Here is a 22,908-nt window from a genome sequence, read left to right as displayed (position 1 = left end):
CGACTTAGTATGAAAAAAACACTTTCCTAATAGGTATCTATTTAATCTATTAACCAAAGCTAGGTAACAGAGAAAATGTGTTTCAATAATTTTTAAAAGTAATCTTAAAAGAGCACAATTTACAACAATGGCTTCAAATAACTGCAATAAGCCCTATAGTGATTGCTTTTAAGAGTTCTTATGATTTAATCATATTATATAAAGACCAGGTTAAATGAGACTTATAACACATGTTATAAGTGACATTTACTTAAGTAAGTGCCCTACTTAAAAATATCAAATCAAATATATCGGTACACTAATAGTACTCCATCAGAGTACCATATAAATACCAGGTCAACCAAAACGGTCATCTTTTCCATAACCTTTAAGTTTCTTATAACCGGTACAGATGAAAGTGATGCCAGCGAGACGCTATACACACTCTAACTAGTCTCAAATTAATAATCAAAGATTGAATGACCATTTTGCTATCGATGATAATGGCAACTTTGCGTCTATCCTTGATGTGATTAGCAATTCATCAAGATTTCTTCTAAAATAACAAGATTTAAGACTGAAAGAGAAGAAAGAATAAAACTTAAGTTTACATGTATAAGACTCCTCAGTATGTTCACATTGCATTCATCAGTAATAGAACTGTACTTTGAAACCATTTTAAAATCACCATAACTTCTTTCCGAACTGGCAGATTATTTTGCAAACAATAGTTTGTAAATGAGCTAATTTGTTTAAAATTAGTCGTATGAGTCCTAGATACTTATGATGAACATTCATAAAATACAACACCAGAAATCGCTGTAAAAATTAAGACTATAGTTTTGGAAAATCGGGAGTTGACCGAGAGAAATTAGTAAAAACTTTTTTAAACAATTTTATAGGACAACTAAATCAGACACTATTGTATAAGATGAATTCTCCACCACCAACGTTTTACTTAATATTAATAATCACATAAAACATTTTCAAATATTTATTATTTTATGATCAAACGATTTTGAATATAGTGTTTTTACAGACTATTTGGACAAATATTTTATTGTTAAAATAAAAATTAAAAAAAAAACCACGATTAATTTTACAGTAATTTTTATTTGATCGATTTTTCGACTTTAGACTAAAGCCATCATCAGGAAACTTATCAAAGAACTCATCAGGCATATTTGACCAATTACCCTATAAACATATTTTATTCATCAACGACTTTCTTAATCATTTATATATCTTTATTAGTTAAATAAATTTGGAGCACATATAAGGTATATGTAAGAATTCCGGATACGAGCATGGAAAGGACTTCATTGTTCAAGTCAAACAAACCCAACAGACTAAACTTGCTTTCATGAACATTGAGTCGAATAAGAAAAGTTTCCACCTGAAAGAATAAAAATATGTTAAATTTATTAACTTGAATCTATATGTCCAAAGCAGTTATTAATTGAACGCAATATAATTGATGCTTTTTACAACATGAACTGAAGATATTTCAAAACATTGACACAAAATTTAATACAATTAATATTAATTTTATTTTTTAGAATATTTTCTTGATATGAGGAAGATCGGTAATAGATTCATTTACAACTAGCGCTAATGTGTACTGAAATATATTGTGTTTATTGACATATATGAGTTTATTGAACCTATACCATATATTAAAAATATTTTAAATTTCTATACGATATACGATTTATTTTTGAACTTAAAAAAGTATTTACCATATTGTTCCATTTCGCATATTCGACAAAAAGAACATTGTCGATGGAAAGCAGCTTCAACATTTCTGAGTTCTTTATGAGTTGGTGTACCGTCATTGTCATTAGTAAATTGTGGCATATCACATAAATGCCAAGAATAAAAAAACGAATCAAAAAAATATTTAAGTATTTGTACATCCAAAATAACGTATATATCATCAATGCAATATCCACGAAACTATATACTATAGAGTATAAAACTGGAAACTTAATAAGTTTGTGAAACTTTCGTCCCAAATTATAAATTTCACAATAAAGTTTTATAAACTCGCTGAAGTCACTCATTATTCTGTTTAATTTTTTTTCACAATACACGGAACTATTTTTGTGTTTGACTTCGACATTTAGTTCCACTAGTTTCGGATAAAACTCCAGTAAGAAGATATTATTGAGTGTGCCATAGAATGCGCTTATAAAAAGGTAACCTATAATTGATACATGATGGAGTATACAAGTACCAAGCTTTAAGTATCCATCAACGAATACTAGCACATATTCGTACTTTTTTTCTACTCCCTCCACCATACTTATTTCTAAGAAGAGCTCATATAAAATACTAAATATCTGGCATATGAGTAGAAAAATTTGATACTTATTCATTATGTTACCCACACTATCGTAATGCTTTATAGAGATATATTGTCGGATTTTATAATGAAGTTTTCGAAATGAATTCGCTGTTGCAATTACGTGTCCACTAAAAGCCATTTGAATTATAATGAGTGCGATGGAACAAAATGTATTGGATGCACTTTGCACTTGAGCGAATATACTTGAGCTGCTGTAAATATTCATGGTGACGTAGTAAGAAACAATGGTAAACGTAAGCCTCAAAAAAATGCTGAACCATTTGTGCCAACGAACAATGTTAAAAAAGGTCAAAGTATCATGCGATGATGAGTGCATCAACTTGCCATTGAAAACACAAAATACTCTAGCGTAGCAATAAAAAAGCTTTAGAATCCTTTCCGCATATGCATCAGAATTTTTAAACCACATGATTTTCTTTAAATTCAATAATTGCGTGGACTTAAATCTAAAAGCTTCACTAACATAAATAAACTAAAATAACGCACAACTTCAACTAACTAAGTTCCTAGTAAAAGTCACTAATTGTGGTTGCACAGCTTAACAAATTAAAGTACTAATGAATTAGGCGGTTATGTGTCAAAAATAAATAATTCATATCATGTATACTTTTAAATAGATTGGATTCATTTAAATAATTAAACTGTTTTACCTATTTAATGCTTCATTAGTACTGACACTGAAATATTATTGTAGTTTGTTAGTATTAAATATTTACCAAAGCCACATTTTTATTGCTTTCATGCCTTTAAGATAATATTTTCGATGTCGTAGGACTCAAAACAACAAAGCAACATTTATATCTGATAGAAATTCCAACTGCAACAAGTTTATGAAAGCAATGATAGATACTATCCAACTCCGTTGAGTAATACTTATACATCTTTCGTTTTCATTGTTTGCCAGATAATGCTCTATTCAACCTAATTGAGCAATGCAAATATTGGTTACTTTCTATTAATTTTTAGATAAAAGGATTATCATTCGTCATTCATCCTACGACAACTAATATTAATAATTCTCCCTTAAGCAGATTGCTTAGGGTTATTAATTTCAGGGCCTCAGTACAGCTCACTGTTTCAATAGAATAAATAGAACAGAACTATCATCCTAAACATTTTAAGCTGAGTTTAAGGAATAATATTTTCAAATGCCGACCCTTTAATAATATTTGAAATGTGAAATGCTTTTCAGTTATTTGCTTGCATTATGTACATCTATACAAGACTTACTCTATGCGAAAACATAACATTTGACAGATTGCAACAGTGATGCCAATAACTCGCTTAGTGCCTATAGGCCAGCATGCTGTTTTTTGACACATTTGCGAGCCACCGAAAGCACCTAATGTTGACACATAAAATATGTAGTTTCAATGGAACGGTGCTTTAAACCAAATATCATGACCTAATTTCCGGAATAACTTTACGTTTTGGTTATATGAATTACAAATTAAGTTCAGGTGTTTTAAATTTGTATGATTTCGCAAAGAGTCGTGTTTAAATGAACAATTTTCAAACTCTAGATTCTTTGTAAATGAACATCAGTAAAGTTATGGACGGGTTAAAGCCAGTTATGTGCTGTTATCTTTTCGAAAATTACTTCAACAGATCCCAATACTGCATAATAATTACTTCAATCGATTTTAGAAGTCGAATATATGCCTTGAAAAACATTTGCACAATATTATATTTTACACAGTTCAAAGAATTCATTGTAAAAAAAAACTTTTCGAAATTTCAATCACAAATATATTGTTTTTAAGTTTACATTAAGAAGTATGTACTTAATTTCGTTTTAACTTTAATCTTTACCCTTTAATCTTTATCTTCAGACTTGACATTATGCTCTGTGAAAAATCTGTCTTATCTAATTAGAATATTAAATTTAATTAATAATATAAACTTTAATTATTATTGCATATTGCACATTCTTTAGCTGCTTCATTAAACTATTGACTTAATTCCATAGTCTCATTACTATAATTGCACAAAATCATTGAGAATGCATTTTGTCTTTTACGTTTATCTCTTGTCCTTCTAGTTATTTCTTTAAAGTAAGGCATTTATCAGTTAAAATGTCAGCTCACTGTTCGCACAGACATAAATCATTTCGAGATACATGCTTGTATATTTTAGTTGCTTTGGTAAATGCAAGATACAAAATTGTATTCTGAATTCAATTTGTGTACAGGAGACATAGGAGACGTGAATGTAGAATAAAATTATTAACTGCATCATACTCGATTTAACCACATACACTTTGTAAATATATGAGCAACAGCAGTTAACCTTGACTCAGTCTTGGAAAAATGTATTGGCTAGCACAATCGACCTCCATTATTACCATAAAAGATAGTCAAACACAACAAAAAATAGAACAAACAATCACATACCTAATGGTATAGTCTCTGTCTCATTACTAGTGAGCGGTGCTTAATAGTCGTACTTGACAATGACTCCAGGACGTAGACTTGATCGCTCTTACAACACTCTGCTTAATCCAAATTCCATATTTTTATATTTTATAATACCTCTCATGCCTCCTGCTATTCTCAAAATATAAACGATAAACTTTTCGATAAGTTTTTCAACTTTTAAACGAGAGGTGTTGAAATTTCAGCAGAAACCCACTTATGATATTTATAACAGGCGACGACTTGTTATTGGTTTGGAATGTTTTTGTATAAGTCCCGGATTTATTGCTTAAACAAAAATTACTCATTTCTTAAAAATTACTTGAAGATAATTGAAAATAGTCATGAAAATACATACATACAATAATCTAAAAATCTTTATTGGTCAAATAAAATTGAAGTAAGTACAAAGTATAAGTCAAAATGCCAGATATGAACATGGAAAGCACTTCATTATTCAAATCAAATAATCCAAGCAAGCTAAAGTTGTATTTATATACGTTCAGACGAATAAGGAATGTTTCCACCTGAAAGGATATGAAAATTTTATGTATTATAACAGATATTTGTTAACTTACAACTACATTTCACAATATTATTACAATAGTATATATTTTCTTCATATTGAAGTGAACAAAAATAATATAAAGTAAAAATAAATTTTGGGTTGTCTTTTAAAGTTTAGTTAATCAGTAAATATTACAATTCAATTATTAAATTATTGAATATTATAATTTACTGTCAAACTATTTAAAAAGAAGTCATTCCTATATGAAACTAGTATATATATAGCAACTCTAGATTAGAATGCTTAAAGACAGTTAATTTCAATTTAGATCACTTTAAATGACTTTAACTTCATTTAGAAATTTGAAGATATTGGTATCCTCATTAACCACAAATTTATTATCGATTATTTACTGTTTATCAGATATCGCATCTGATTTATTAGACCTAATAATTCAGATGCGATATCTGAGTAACGTCATCAAGGGCAGCTAATGATGGCTTACATTACTTAAAATAAGTATTCATTAAAGACTTTTAATAGTTCATTTCAATATACTGAACAAAGTTCAGCAACGCAAAACAGTTCACCCAAAGAATGTTCACCCAAAGAATATGTTTTCGACAATAAGGTGTGCCATATTTTTTATCGATTAATACCATATATCGAAAATAAGTGATTTTTCGCAAATAACAGAGAAAGTCAAACAAACAAAGGTCACTTATATTGATTATAAAATTAGAATAGAATTAGATTATAGTACAGAATTACATAGATATCGATTCACAGCCTTGATCTGAAGAGTCAAGTTCAAGCATTTCAAGTCAATTCTGCACACAAAGAAGTAGAAGACAGGTGGAAAGGAATGGCACGGCAGGAAGCACTTAAAAAAACTAATAAACCATTGTTTAATGAATATTTTGTATATTTTTGTCCTTATTAAGTCCTTATCAAACTTGTAGAAAAAAGTACAATAATTATTATAACACATTTTCGTATACTTTTAATTTCAATAACAGTTTGGATTCTTTAACTCAATTTACCAGTTGGTTCCATTCTTCGTTGTCGACAAATAGACTGTTATCGATGGAAAGTAATTTTATGATTTCGGAGTTTTTTATAAGTTGATGTGCAGTCACAGTCATTAGCAAATTGTTGCAAATCACATATATGCCGAGAATAAATAAGCGAATCATTAGAGTTTGAAAATATTTATATACCCAAAATAATGAATATATCATCAGACCTATATCCACAAAACTATATGCAATCGAGTATAAAATTGGAAACTTCACAAGTTTGTGAAACTTTCGTCCCAAATTATAAATTTCACAGTAGAGCTCTGTAAAATCCTTGAAATCACTTATCATTCTGTTCAATTTTTTTTCACAATACACGGAATTATTTCTATATTTCACTTCGAAATTTAATTGCACAAGCTTGGGATAAAATTCCAGCAAGAATATGTTATTGAGCGTAGCATAGTATGCACTTATGAAAAGATAGCCTACGATTGACAAGTGATGGAGTATGCATATACCAATTTTTAAGTATCCGTCAAAGAACACTGCGATATATTCCAGCAATTGTTCTCTTAGGTCAACCATGCTTATTTGAAAGCAAAACTCGTATAGAATGCACAAAACCTTACATGTCAGTAAGATAGTTTGACACTCATTTGTTATATTTTTTACACAACTGTAACGCTTCGCGGAGATATATTGTCTGATTTTATAGTGGAGTATTCGGAACGAATTCACTATAGCAATTACATGTTCACTGAAGGCCAGTTGTATCACACTTAGTGCAATGAAACAAAAAGTGTTGGATGCACTTTGCACTTGAGTGAATATATCGGTGCTGCTGTTAACATTCATTGCAATGTAATATGAAGCAATGGTGAGTGTCAGTCTTAGCACAATACTAAGCCATTTGTGCCAACTGACAAGTGTGAATAAATTACAGCCGTCCTTTGGCGATGAACTCATTAATTTAGCATTGAAAACGCAAAAAATTCTCGAATAATAGTACAGGAATGACAACATCCTCTTGGCATATAAATCAAAATTTCTAAACTTCATAATTGAGAAGTGGCGCAGACTTTATTCCAAAAACTTCACTTATGTAAAGAAACTAAATAAACAAACTAAACCTTCTTGTTAGACATTTTATGAATATGTGTTACTTTGCATTCATTGCTTAATAAATCAAGTTATTACGGAACAAGGAGGACATTAATCGAAAATAAATAATTGATGTCACGTGGGCTATTAACTAAATCAAAATTCATTTTAATAATTAAAATTTACATAAATAATGCTTCATGACTTTTAATAATAGTTTTGATTTATTGTATAATGGTGTTATTTTTCTACTTGCTGCTAAACCATTTATTTATAGATTTCATTCGCATATATAATGGTTTATATTCATATTTTTGTCTTTTAAATATTAGTATATTTATTGTAATATATTTAATATTACTAATAGCATACATGTGGTAAACAAATAGTTAAACGATTTCATTTACATGAAAGCTTAATATAAATTCAGTATAATTTTAACCTTAAAGATAACACCACGTTCCTGAAGACAGAGACATCATGGACAACTGCACGGCTAACAAGCTTACCGAAGCAAATATACTGTTCTTTATAATTCACTTTCCGGATATTGACATCACACTCATAACAGCTAAATTCAACAGCCTGGGTAAATGACTTATTTAGTCCGAAATAGACAAGAAAGCAGAATTTATTTAATCCAACGTTATCGGTTGTGATATGCAATGTGACTTGGTCAACCTAAAATAACTCATATCGTGGCCGCCGCTTTTTAAAGCAGGAGGAAACAGTACTACATCTAATATGTCAGTGTCTGCCGTTGGCTAAAAAAAGATTTAAATTTTCTGGGCCCCTATTCTCTCCAATCTTGAAGAGTTAATGTCATTACAAAGATCGGACATAGTTTTTATTTATTGACTTGTCACATTGGACTACTTTTACTTAAATAGAGAAGTAGTGACTGCTTAGTGACTGCCAGTTTGATTTTTATACCTGTTGTGATAGTACTTTTAGTCGAACATAAAATCAAACATTTAGTCTGTAGTATCACAATCGACACTCAAGTAATTATTACTGCAATGAACTCGATTAGGCAACTTCACATGTATTTGAGATATATGGTACGTTATTTTTTATATACTTATTCTATTTTGAATTTCTATTAATTAAGGAAATTACTTCTTTGGCAAATGAATAATAATATTGGCAACTCTTATTTATTTTGCATTCATTAATAAATATAATTGCTGTTTCCAAAAGAAAAATATATTCACACCATTTTTTTTTATTTCCTTTATTGATTGTAATTATCTATTTGAAATTTGAGTTTATACATATATTGAAATATATTGAATACAGTGGTCAAGCTATTAGGATATAAAATTGGTTTTTTGAATTCCATTTGTTATTTGCCTACCAAAAAAGTGTGCACAGGAGACACTAGCATGGGTTACTATCAAATTAATATTTATAATTATTTCAAAAATTAAATGTTTATTATAAACAATGCATGCTCCGTTAGCAGAAATTTTAGCTTTATTAGTCTTTCTATTATTTTTCACAAATCATTTAACGAAAATTATTTTTTTGATTACTTTTTATTTTTTTATTTGAAGCGATTTCGCAAATAACACTAACTCTGGGCTTGCATTCTACCAAATAACGAAAACTTTTCAGGGCCCTGATATCCATAAAATATCAGGGCATATCAGATTTAAAGTAGTGTTTAAATGAATCAAAAGATCTTAACATTAATCTTTTTATGGGATACTAAAGTATATTTCTAAGTGAGAGAATGTCTGAAGTGAAAAGACTACAGAATTTCAAAGGAACAAAACTGTTTAAATACTCTCAGTCAGATAAAATGGATTTTAATCTATATTTAGGTCTTTATTAATCAAATAAGACTGTAGTAAATACAAAGTATAAGTCAACATGCCAGAATAAAGGAAGCTAAAGTTTTCATTAGAAATATTTAGATTAATAAGAAATTTTTCCAAATTAAACGATATCCACACTTATGTTTTTATATCTTTCTATACTTTACCACTTTATTATATAGACTTTAAAGAAATTTCAAATTGCCAATTATTTAATTTGTCAAAGGACATTTATTACATATGTGTGAAATGTATATAAGGTGTAAGATTATACTCGAAGAAAGAGCATATCTTACTAAATATAATTTTATTTTCTAAGATTTTAATGTAAATAGTTATACAATAGTATAAGCAATTACCATTTGATTCCATTCTTCATTAACAACAAACAAAATATTATCGATAGAAAGTATCTTCATCATTCCGGAGTTTTTTACAAGTTGATGTGCTGTCACAGTCATCAGTAAATTATTGCAAATAATATACGCGGTTATAATAACGTAACGAATCATAAGAATATGAAGGTATTTATACATCCAAAATGTTAAATATATAATCAATGCTAAGTCCACGAAACTATATGCAATCGAGTACAAAATTAAGAACTTCACAAGTTTGTGAAACTTTCGTCCCAAATTATAAATTTCACCATAAAGTTTCATAATATCCTTAAAATCGCGTATCGTTCTGCTTAATTTTTTTCCACAATATACGGAATTATTTTTATGTTTAACTTCGAAATTCAATTGCACCAGTTTTGGATATAACTCCAGTAAGAAAATATTATTGAGCGTAGCATAGTATGCACTTATGAAAAGGTAGCCTATAATAGACATATGATAAAGTATGCATACACCAATTTTTAAGTACCCATCGACAAACACTAAAACATATTCCATTTTATCCTCTGTTATATCTATCAAACTTATTTGGAAGTAAGATTCATATAAAATGCACAAAATTTTACACATTAGTAAGATAATCTGACACTCATTCGTTATATTTTGTATACAACTATAACGCTTCACGGAGATAAATTGTTTGATTTTATAGTGGAGTTTTCGGAATGAATTGACTACTGCTATAACGTGTTCACTATAGGCCAGTTGTATTACAACAAGTACAATGGAACAGAAAGTAGTGGACGCACTCTGTACGTGAATAAATATATCTGAACTACTGTAAATGTCTATGTAAATATAATAAGACCCAATAGTTAATGTGAGTCTTAACAAAATACTGAACCATTTGTGCCAATGAACTATGGCGTAAACACCACAGCTCTCATTCGGCGTTGAGTTCATATATTTTCCATTGAAAACGCAAAATACTCTTGAGTAGTAGTAGAGAAATATTAAAATCCTTTTTCCATATGAATCAAAATTTTTAAACCGCATATTTTTTTCTTAATATGATAGTAGCACAAACATAACCCGTAAACTTTACTATTATAAACATACTATACCAACGCACTGCACCAACTAAATAAACCCAATAAATGGAGTATTATTAACAAATTTTATATAACCGATATGTGTCATTCATAAACAATTGGAGTAGTGCGAGGCTTCGAATGAATTAATTTCATTTTGTTGATTAAAATATATTATCTGTTTACTTTTCCATGAACAATAATAAGAAAGACGATATCTATTCGATGTATTGCTGTTTTGTTTGTTACCTGACCATGCGTTACCTTCACATACTTTGCGTTATAGTACTATATAAATACATAAGGAAGGAAGTGTGAGCAAAAACATAATACAGCAAAATAATACTGAATTGAATTGAAAAATACAACTTAAATAATTTAAACATTTTTAACAAATTGAAAGCACTTAACAACATCTAACATAAAATTCAAATAATACAAATTTAAAATGCATTTATGAGATATGTCTATTTGATAGATAAGGCTCAGATTGTTGTTCTCATAGTTTTTTAAAAGTGTATTCACTTTTACACCAATGTTTCAGATTATGTCCATAACTTGATATAAACGTTAAACACTCATTTGAAAATAAAATGATTCATGAAAATAAAGGTGATACGCTTTTTACATATATACCTTAAAAAATAGTCATATTTTTACACCGTTGTATTCTGTCTTTTTGAAGATCACCCTTATCACGCCATCCAGTTGTATCTCTCCTTAAATAATCTTGGAAAATCATGTCACGTACCCTTTCAATACACATCTTTCGGATTTTATAGATTTAAGAATGTTGGCGATAATTGTTTAAGTTTAAAAATCGTTGTTACTCATATCATCTAATCCAATTTTTCTTTCTAAGAGTGCACGCATTTCTGTAAACTGTAGATCATATTAGTTTAGATTGTAAGACGGGTTTGGAACAATCACCACGTCACTGCATCCTTTGAGTATTATAGTGACATACTCACTTTAGTTCAATAAACGAGTAGCAGTTAAGAACGCCATTATGTCATTTGGAGAGTAGTTGCCTTATTCCGTTATAAGTGAATAGGCAGTGGATAAGTACCGAAATGTGAGTGTCCAATGAGAAACCCTATGACAAGTCGAATGCCACTTTTGTTCAGCATAAGTAGCTCCCTAATTCTAGCTTTTGATCGATACGGCATGGAATCTTTAGCTTGTCTGCGATAGTTGTATTATCCCAATCAATCTGAGCTGCTGTGTCTAGCCACTCATTAATTTTAAGTTTGAAAACGCTCCATGAAAGACCGGTTGTGGCCCAATATAATATGAGGCCGCCGCTTTTCTTCGTCTGCTTTTTCGTTTCCATGTAATCAGCTGTGCTCTGGGACTTCTGTAAACTGTAACTATTGTTTTGATATTGAATCTTCCGATTAGGCGTTGAGAATTGATTTTGACTTATTTATATTTTCAATGAAAATGCTGCATATCCTGCACATTAATATCCATATATTTTTTACATATGCATCTTTCACTTCCACTGTGCTATGCGGACTACTCCATAATTCTGTGCCCTAGTGTTTAAGTTGTAGTAGTAGTTCAGTCATGCTTTTTATAAATTTTCAATTTATATATAATTGGTTCTTTAGAAATTAATTTCCAATTAGGTATTCCAGTTAACATTACCATAGTGTCTTTCTTACTACTTATGACAAAGCAATAAAACATTCTTTTAAGATTATCTTATCATTAAATCAGCTATCAGAATAGTGTTATCCGCATATCTACTTATATGTTTCAGTTATAATTTAATAAGAACTTTAATTTTATAATCTTGGAGTTGCTTAACTTCTGACATAATTTAAATAATCATAATATTTAATATGCAGGACTTGTCACATTCCGGTCGGACCGCTTATTTCAATTATAATACTTTGCTTAAAGAAATACCTTAAGGAAGCTGCGACTTTGTTATTCAATTTTGTTGCTCATTTTAGTAATTAATTTTCAATTTCATTAATAATTATTGTGCATATATATAGTCCCTTAAGCACTCTTTTAATCACTGATTTAATTCAATTTTTAAAAATGAACAGAATAATTGCGAATGCAATTTCTCAGCCACGTTAAATTCCTTTACTTGTTGGTATTTCCTTAAATGAATGCCTTTATCCTATGAATATATTATGCCATCGTACTCAGAAGCAGTAACCATGGGCAGCAACCAGTAGGATATAAAATATATGTTTTGAGCTCAATTTGTTTGTCGCCGATAAGTGTGCATACTGGAGGCACAAAAACGTGTCAAGTGAAAAAAATAATTATTCAAAAAATTAAATGCACCATGCAAGGAATATCCGCATCCATTTGGCAGAGCAGTGAGAAATTTTAACGTTGACTCGACTCGTGTTCGTGGAATTTTCACAAACCAATTTAATTGGAAATATTTATATTGGGCAATGCAATTGACACAGTTCTGCTTATAGTATTGGCTGTTAGCCTTGGGTCCGAATGTTGAAAGGATTAAATGCACTACAAAAATTATGTTGTAACTTATTCAGGCAAATGCAATAAATCCTGAACTGAAAAATTTTTTTATGTTTTTATTATACAATCGTCTGACATGATATAATATAGTTGCTTACTTTTCGAAACCTCGTTACTGTCTGATATATCAATACATATTTTGGACATAACACTAGATATTACGAAAAAAGTGAAACGAACAATTTTTTAATTTTAATACAGTTCTTAAAGAAGTTTTTATAGAAGTTTTGAGTGATCCTGCAACATTTCTCAAAAGAAGATGAACTTCAAGTTATTTAAAATAAATTACTATTGGTATACTTTTATAATACCAATTTATTATCTACTTTTATTGTTACAAATTCTTATTTTTACAAATTAGAATGAATCGGCTGACAGATTTACTAACACATATAGATAAAATCATCATAACCAAAACTTCCTAACACATCCAGATACGTCAGAATTTTCAGATAAAGTTGCAGATATCTGCATGAGTTGTTGTATCTGTATCTTTATTTGCACAAGACAGTTACAGATGCAAATTTTTATTCTGAGCTTACTGGACACATGTTTTTCAGTTAATATAGTAATGTCTTACTTCCAAGTAACTGTATCATCTGCTTATTGTTTTCTTCAGACAAACAACAATAAATAAAAACAGTAAGGATTGGCAGATAGAACAAAAGTGGCAGATACGAGGAAAAGACTGGCTGAAAAATGTCATAAAATAACAAAGTTTGACAATGAGTAATGATTCTTTGATATAGGTACATACGTGCATGTGCAAAATGGCATTGAAGAACGTCTATCATACAAAGGATTAACTTTTTGCGTGATTTCTACTTTAAGGAATAACAAACCTGAAGACATTCAATCTTATAAGACTGTTAAAGTTTTTATTGTAAGTTAAGTATATAATCACATACGTCGATAAAATAGATTCACTATTGATGAACTGTTTAAATTTTATGCCATTTATACGATACAAAGCAGAATTGTTATATATGAAAAACAAATTATATAGTATAGTATGTTTTTTATTTATCGAAACAAAAATAAGCATCGATCGAAGATCTAATATTAAATTTTATTTTAGTCTTATAAAAACTTTCATTTTAAGTTTTTATTGATAATTGTGTATATTTGATATGAATCTTGATTGTTTTACGTGTTCTTGAGGACATAAGTGATGAGCACTATGGTGGTCAATCAATTCCTGTTTTGACTGTAGACTTCTAGATGTAAATAAATTAATCAAAAATCAGCCAAAATCTTAATTAATTCATAAAAAAACAATACAGAAATCTAAATTTTGAAGAACGATAGCAGTTTAGGAAACTTTTGCTAATACAGGTTAGCAAGTTAAAAGTTGCCAAATATAAAAGAGCAAGTCTTTTCGTACATATTTTATTAAAAGAAAAATTTCAGTAAAGACACTGATTTTCAATCAGAGAAGATATATAATAAAAAAAACCTGTAAGCAAACAAATTACAGGAGGAACTACCAAAAGCTTTATCCATATCTGGTTATAATGAGAGAGAAATTTTTTTATATTGGACAATATTTTCAGCATAACTTTATATTTATTTATTTCTTTATTAATTTATATTTATTTATTTATTTCTTTTATATTTATTTCTTATTTATTTTTCAGGAAAATTGTGCAACCCGCAAAGTGTATGTATGATTATATGCTGAAATTTCGAATTCTTATTATGAACTTTAAGTTGTCAACATTTCATTACTGTGCGTTAATGCATACAAAAGCATATCGGGTATACTTTCCATAATAACATTGCAGAACTGTTGTGCACTTTGACATCAGCTTTAAAGGTTCACAGCCTTTCTTTTTGTTTACACTTTCCAATTTGACTGTCTACATGTCATTTTTGTTAATATTAATTTTCATATGCACATTCGTGAAATATATAATAACAATGGCTTTAAATGCAACATACAAGCCTGCAATCTGTATTACGCGATAACTTTATTCATATTCTTACTAAAAGACGGATGCAGTTTACTCGCACGTAAACAGATGCATGCATGCATCCACAGATCTTCATGTGGCACTGCACCAAAATGTGTTGAAAGACAGCTGGAAAAACTCAATACAATATTTATTGAACAAAAGAGAGTTGACTTATGTCGAACTTCATTTTAACACACTTCAAGTGTACTTCAATCCTTTTAGTGCAGCAGAAGAACACAATTTAAGTGAGTGTGGCAAGTTGATAATTTCACATACCGACATTTTGGATAAGTGAAATTGGATTATATTATGTAATTTAAAGGAAGAACAAATAAATGCATTTTGTGAATGGGCTTGAGCAACTTAAGTCGAGCAAATGCATATACTTCGACGTTACTGAGAGTATTTGAAGGCAATAAGTCAAGTGAATGAATTTGTAATTGCAGTCATTAAACTTTGAAAAGTGTTGGGTTAACGATTTGTAATATATATAATTGGCAGAAACTGTTTGAAGTGAACTAACTTCGAATTCACAACTTAACAAAACCTTTATATGTATAATAAATTGAATGTAATTACAAACTTACTGTTAACTACTTATATACTTATCATACCTATAGCTAGAACATCACAATAATATTTGGCTACAATTGACCTTTTTACTTGACTCTAACATACTTGAGTAAAGCAAGTTACTTGCACAGTTGCTTAGCTTAAAATTACCTTAAATATTGATATAAATGTCATGTGACTTATTATATGGATTTAAATGTATAAAATAATGTAACGAAAGGTGTGATAACAATCCAGTATTTAACTATATAGTATTTAGTTCGTTTTGAAGGTATTAACTTATACTAACCAGTGTTTGTAAGTATCTCTTTAATAAATTAATATTAATGTACATAACCCTAGCGAAGCTAATAATTGTGCTAAATAGATTTTTCTTTTGAATTTAATTAAGTACAAACAGTTTATAGAAAGTATATTTGTATTAAAAGACGAAAGATGCATTCGACAAATGAAGAGGAACCTTACCCTTACCTTACTTTACTACAACTCTGTCACCCTATTTAGGCCTGTCTCCCTATAAGGAAATAAATTCATAAACTCCCTTATGAATACTTATTGAAATAATTAAAATAATATACATACTTACTTATATTTATGAAAAGTGAATAATTTTATATATAAATATGTGATCAATTATTTCATATATATTTTTAAAAACAATTAAAATGTATTATTTTGTATATATTAAATGTAGAAAATAAAGTTCCAAATAAAACATATGCTTTCTTAAATAACTTGATAAAATATAATAATTTATTTGGATTATAAGAAAATAATATTTTTAAAACAATATTTGTTACTTATACTTAAAACTTGTGCTGTGATATGAGACGTCAAGAAAAAGTCTATTTTAAGAATACCTTCTTAATACTTTTTATAAAAATTTGTAATCAATTGACTTTTTTTTATTTTAATATTAACAATATGTAATTATGTAAATTAATAGTTTAAAAATTTGAAACTTTTAATTATACAAAGAGCATTTTTGCTCTAAAGATGCGCTCGTGACGTATGAGTAACTTTTTTAATACATAAAAACTGTTTCAATCACTAAAACAATTAATTAATTGCTTTTTTATGCATTTCACAATCTTAATTAATTTCTTCTTGAAATAAAAACTAAATATTATTGCAAGTACTTTTAATTCAGCTTATTTTTCATATAATTAATTTCAGTTAATAAAAATGAAGAACCATTTTAAAAGAGGAACTCATTAATTATTTAACATTGCAGCAGTATTGCGAGCTTTTTTTATTTAAAATGCATGAGCTTTGAATGAATGCAAATAAATTCTTTTTAAATTGCTTTTGATTGTTTTATGTTTATATTGAATTAATTTTTAATGAATTGAGCACGAAATTGATTTACTTTCTTTTACTTTAATTGTATCCATAATAATTAATTCCATTTTATAATGAATTTCTGATGGTAATGAATGCATGAAAAATAATATGCAATATATAGGTCATTAAAATCAAGTTATTAGTTCATCGGTGTAAAGCCTATTTGACCATTACATCTTTATATAATTCTCTAAAATTGATTTCGTTTCCAATGCAATTTTTTTGAAACAAGAACAAAAAAAAACACCATTTATTTGAATGATGTTATAAAAATTAGAACTCACATATACAGACTTATTACGACTTGTGTACTTATTCAAACAGAGCAAACTTGAGTATATATCCGGAACAATTTTTGTGGAATATAATTTCAAATGAATTACTATAAGATGCCTCTTATCCCTAAAGCATGTATTAGTAATTTAGTGTTATATGGAAACGTTTTTATTTGATTAATAATAGTTCTAGTAATTTCCCATATCTCTAATACTGAATATATCGGTAAACTTCAATAAGATATATACCACATAATGCTTTCCGAGAAGTGAATCTACTCAAATCATTGGGGTTTAACTTAAGTGACATATATTTAACTTTTAACTGACACACTTGTACCTATTAACAAACCTTAAGTCCACCTCAGGACGCACAGGAAGATATGCTGATCTACGGTCCGTCAACAGTTAAAAGATAAGTAAATGATAATAATTGTAGTATAGTTAAAGCTTAGTGTGGGGCAGGGATAAGCCCCCCAGTCATTAAAACCAAACCACAACAACAACTTGTGCCTAATATGGAACAGTTAAAAGTTACTTAAATGTACATTAATCGGGTTTTATATCACTGTTCAAAAAGATAAAAAATTTATGCATAAATTGAGAGATAGTTATAACAATATTTTCTTATGTACAATTTTAATAAAGATTATATGAAATTATTATATAGGATCCGAAAAATTGTTCAATCTATGGAAATACCATCGCTTGAGCGATTTCTCTTTATAGTTTTGATTAAGGTATAATTTTGAAATATTTCTCCAATTTTCTATTGTATTGGCACTAAACTAAAAGTTTCTTTCGGCAGTGAGCTTTTCATTGAGCTTTTTACCAAAAAACTTTGCATAACTATAATTTTGTGTCACGAAAGTGTAACGTGTAAACACAATTGACAGAGAATATGTAATAGATCGCTTTCAAGCTCGCCTGGTAAAATATACACACAACTAATAAACTACTAATAGAAGTGTTATTTAAATTTTGAGATCTGATATAAAAAACGCATGTTATAGAATCAAGCAAGTCTGCTACTATATACTTTCAAGTCACTTTTTCTATCGCTGTGCTGTATAGAAGTACGTAATCACATTATATTCATTTGAGATTGTAATTATGATACCAATTCTATTGTAATGTCATTGCCACTCGAGTATACGTAGGTTATATATATTTTTATCCAAGCGTCATACAGCATTTCTGATTCGAGAATTTTTGAACAAGAAGGTGAATATATATTTTTTTCAGTGTAAAAGCTTCTTTTGTTTCAAAAATAGTTTCCCAAATTTTAGAAAAAGTTTTCAGTCAGAAAAATTCGATCGCAGCAACTAAACACAATTTTAATCGATGGTACATTAATAAATCGTTATATATATTTTGCAAAATAGTTTTAAAAACTACTGGCAATATATTTTTATTAAGAAGTAATTAATTCAACTTTATTTGTTACAAAATAATTAATATTTGATACGCACAACAGAGACTATGAAAAATTGGAAAAAACACCAGAAAACAACGCAATTTAGAGAAAAAGATTTTAATAAAATTTTTATTTATGTTCCGCATTAAAGTGAAAAATGTGTGAATAATAAAAATATCATTAATAAAACAAAAATTTAAATCGAATCTAACGTTTCGTAATGTGAAATTTTTGAGCGAATAAATATAAAAAAAACTTAGGAGAAAGCTTTCTCCGAGCAAAACAAAGACAAGATATATAAACATCAACAAAACATTTTTTGAAAAAATAATTTCTTTCTTTTTTTTTTAATATAAAAAGAAACCGGCAGATTTGTATGTAAACAAATGCAAAAATAAAATTACTAAAAAAAATATATTCTTTAAATATTTCATTTAAATTTCATATAATAAAATTGCAAGTAATAATGTCGAAAAAGTGTGACGTGCGTGCACTTAGCGATGGTGCACTAGCCGAGTTGGCCAACTTGATTGTATCTACTTTGGGTTATGCCAAATATGCACCGGATGTGCATCTTGACATTGAAGTTGTCATGGTGGAAATAAACCAATACCTAGAAATATGTGGGGCTACATCAAATATATATCAGGATCTGCTACGCGTGATACTTTGCTCAGATTATTTGGATGCAAATATGCGTTTTACTTGCCTGCAGATGTTACTCAATTGCAGTGTAACTTTTCTCGTGACAGATGTCTTCCCCTTTTCCTACTACCAGAAAATATTACAGGTAATAGCAGCACAAGGATCTGGCTTACGTGTACTTAATCTTAAAGGTGTTTGGGTTAAAGAAGAGCATATGCATTACATGTTCGAAATAATTAAAAAATGTCAGTACCTAACAAAATTATTTGTACCATACATAGCAAACGATGACTTGCTTGAAGTGATCGCTAAGCATAGCAAAAACTTACGTATACTGGATATTTCCGGAGAAACGGATGTTACCGAAAACGGTATTTATTCACTCAGTAACGGTGTTTGTTGTCAGAATCTTGCTGTAATAGACGTTGGCATGCCCGGCGAGGAAAATATTTGCTACTCTGATATAGCACTAATTCTGGAAAATTGTCCAAATGTGGAAACTCTCGCCACGTACTCATTTGTGGGACCAGCTTTAAAATTCGTCCATGACAATGTTGATGAAAACTTCAAGTGTAAGTTAAAATATATGCATGACACATCCACCGATGAAGATCATTTAAATGTCATTGTAAAGACTTGTCCGGATTTAGAGTCAATTTATCTCGACACACCGAAGCCTGGTTGCCTGCATATAATAAATAAAGTGATTCTAAGAAAATTAAAGATATATAAATTCTCTTGTGCTGAATTAATGAGCGTTTTAGAGGAGCTCGGACAAAATTTAAGCCACCTAACTATGATTAAAGGTACTGGCGGTATTGAAATTGGTAAACTAGCGCGATTATGCCCTAACCTCATTGATTTGGACTGCTATATGATGGATGGCTTGACTTATTTAAATCATCATATTAAGTTTCAATGTTTAGAGGGTCTTGAAATGTTACAAAGTTTTATTCCCAATATTTCATTAAAGTCTCTGATCTCTAATTGTACTTTGCTTAAACGACTGGCTGTTGATAGTGTAACATTTTGTGACGAAGATATTGTCAGGTTTGATTTAATAAATTACAATAAATTTTAACAAATTTTTAATATATATTTTTATGTGAATTTATAGCATTTTTATAGAACACAATTTTGATTTTTTGGAAGATGTATGGTTTACATTAGCACCCAACTTAACCGTGCAGTCAATAGAAGTAAGTACTTTCCAAGTTAATTTTCAGATTATTATGCTTAAACAATATATTTTTAAATATTTAAATAACTTTTAAAAATTCATTATGATTTTTTTCTTTATTTAGATTTTAATGGATCGTTGTCCAGAATTACAAACTATTGGTCAATTAAGTGGTTGGTCGCTAACACCTGATGACTTGGCGCTTATACGTGCTTTACTGAAAAGTGGAAACTCTAGCCTTGTACTTGCTCCAAACGGTTTTTTTCCATAATTTATTACTAATCCACTAATCAAATTAGGGTACAAGGTTGGTTCGAAAACATTTATAGCTCATGAATGTATTTAATTTGATGAATTTATAATTTGTACTGATTTATTTATTTTAAGTAGCAGTTTTTAGTCGTAGCTTTGGAAACTTTATCTTACTTCAGTAGTTTCTCTACGATGCCATTAGTTATACTAAATACTTATTATTAATTATTACTTTTTTATTTATTTTATGTACATATACTTATATTAAATGTAGAACCAATTTTGTGCTTTGATGTATTATAATTGTACGTACATTTTGCTAAATTGTAAATACTATATTTTATATTAATACTGATACACTAATATAATTACAATATATTTGTATATACATATACATATATACATGTATTTTTTAATAGCTTTATAAATTTTTTTATTCTGTATTTTAGCGGCTGCAATGATACCGTAGAAAGTGATGTCAATAACCTCTGATGCTTCTTCCCCTTAGTTTGATTGAAGACGTTTTGATATATAAAATGTGATATATATGAGACATGAAATTGTTAAGAATGTGAAATCATGGTATTTTAACAAACAATGTTGTAAAAAAATTTTTGTTCACAATAAAACTACACGTGAATTTAAAAACAACTATTAGTTATAGAAGTTTTGTTTAAAAAATATAATAAATTCAAAAGCTTATTAATTTATTTTTAATCTTTGTGATCTATGTAAATAAATGTTATATATCAGTACTATGCACCAAATATAATTGCCATAATAAAATTATTAAAAATATGTTATGTTAAAAATTGTTAAAATAATTATTATAATAATTACTAATTATAGCTCATGTCTACCATTTAAAACAAACTTGTTCAGTTACAAAATCTGCTCAAGAAATTTTTATTATTTATCCTTGATTGCTTGTTCCTCTAGCTTGAAAAAGAATTATTAAAAATTGTATGCATTCAGTAAACAGAATATTAAAGTCTTAGAATATTTTCTCTGATAAAGTCATAAATAAAGATAATATAATTTGTCACTCTTACATAGAACATAGGACATAAACAAGTTTTCTCGCCAGAGAGTATTTTGTTCATTCTCATATAATTTTACTCCTGTCTTGTCTTCCAGAACTCTGGTTATTCGATTGCAGTGCATACTAATTAATCGCCACTTTCTCACTCACTTGGCTTACAGTCTTTGATTGTTAGTAGTTACTCACTGTTTATCGTATTCGGTCAAGATATTTAGGATATTTAAGATACTTATTTATATATTAAATCAAAATATATTGTTTCACCTTTGAAATAGGTCCCATAATGGCCACTACAAGAACGTAGGCAGAGATATTGCACTTTTCTTTTAATAGTCTTTAAAGAAATTCTAAAAACTTAGACAACACTGATTGCTAATCTTGAAAAATTAACCATCTTCAAAACTCCATAAATTCAATGGTATGGCAATAATATATTCCACCATTACTCAATAATGAAGAATTACTAATTGTGTATAGCGAAAGCTTATCTGCTAACCAACCAACTCGGCACTATTAAGTACAGTACAACATCATATAGCACCATATGTCCCACTTCATACATCTTTTATAAGCTGATTAAGGCATGGTCTGCTACTCCTTTTAGTTTTCTTAAGTACTCGATTCCAATTCGAAACGCCTAATTTTTGCTTCAAGAACAGAAAAAACTTTCAAAAGATCTGTCTGACAAAAATCATGCTTAACCGATCACATTTCTGAAACTCTTTTGCCAAAAACTTTTGCAATATTAACATTTTTATGCTGATTTGTTAATTATAAAATGCGGATCCATTTACACAAAATAATTATATAGATGTATATTTATAGGATTAATTAAATACGAAAGCTTTTTTTTAAATTATAAATCGCGTATACTTTATGCACTGAATGTATGTTTAATTAGTATACATTATATTATATGTGAACAATTGAAGTTACACATGAATAAATTATTCATGATGTTTCATTACATTAACACAAATGATGTGTCATAAATTTAAACAGAAATTTAATTTTTACCTAATTACGTTCGAGTATATAAAAGGTTGTAGTAAAACTTACCTACATAGTTT

The 22,908-nt window shown here is 28.7% G+C and overlaps 1 protein-coding gene across 2 annotated transcripts; it reads left to right on the top strand.

The window, feature by feature from the left end:
- Positions 1-19,130: 19,130 nt before the first annotated feature.
- LOC119681238 lies at positions 19,131-21,428 on the top strand. 2 transcript variants are annotated; one of them, XM_038094368.1, is made up of 4 exons: positions 19,131-20,414; positions 20,482-20,563; positions 20,669-20,785; positions 21,246-21,428. In XM_038094368.1, the coding sequence occupies exons 1-4, from the start codon at positions 19,186-19,188 to the stop codon at positions 21,255-21,257; spliced, it is 1,440 nt and encodes a 479-aa protein (XP_037950296.1). In that variant the 5' UTR covers positions 19,131-19,185; the 3' UTR covers positions 21,258-21,428. The 2 variants fall into 2 exon arrangements, with proteins under 2 accessions (XP_037950296.1, XP_037950295.1); XM_038094367.1 differs by having other exon boundaries at positions 20,669-20,851.
- Positions 21,429-22,908: the final 1,480 nt, after the last annotated feature.

This window comes from Teleopsis dalmanni, chromosome 2 (assembly GCF_002237135.1).
Source record: "Teleopsis dalmanni isolate 2A chromosome 2, ASM223713v2, whole genome shotgun sequence".
NCBI classification, from domain to species: Eukaryota; Metazoa; Arthropoda; class Insecta; order Diptera; family Diopsidae; genus Teleopsis; species Teleopsis dalmanni.
This window is presented reverse-complemented; position numbering and strand designations above follow the sequence as displayed.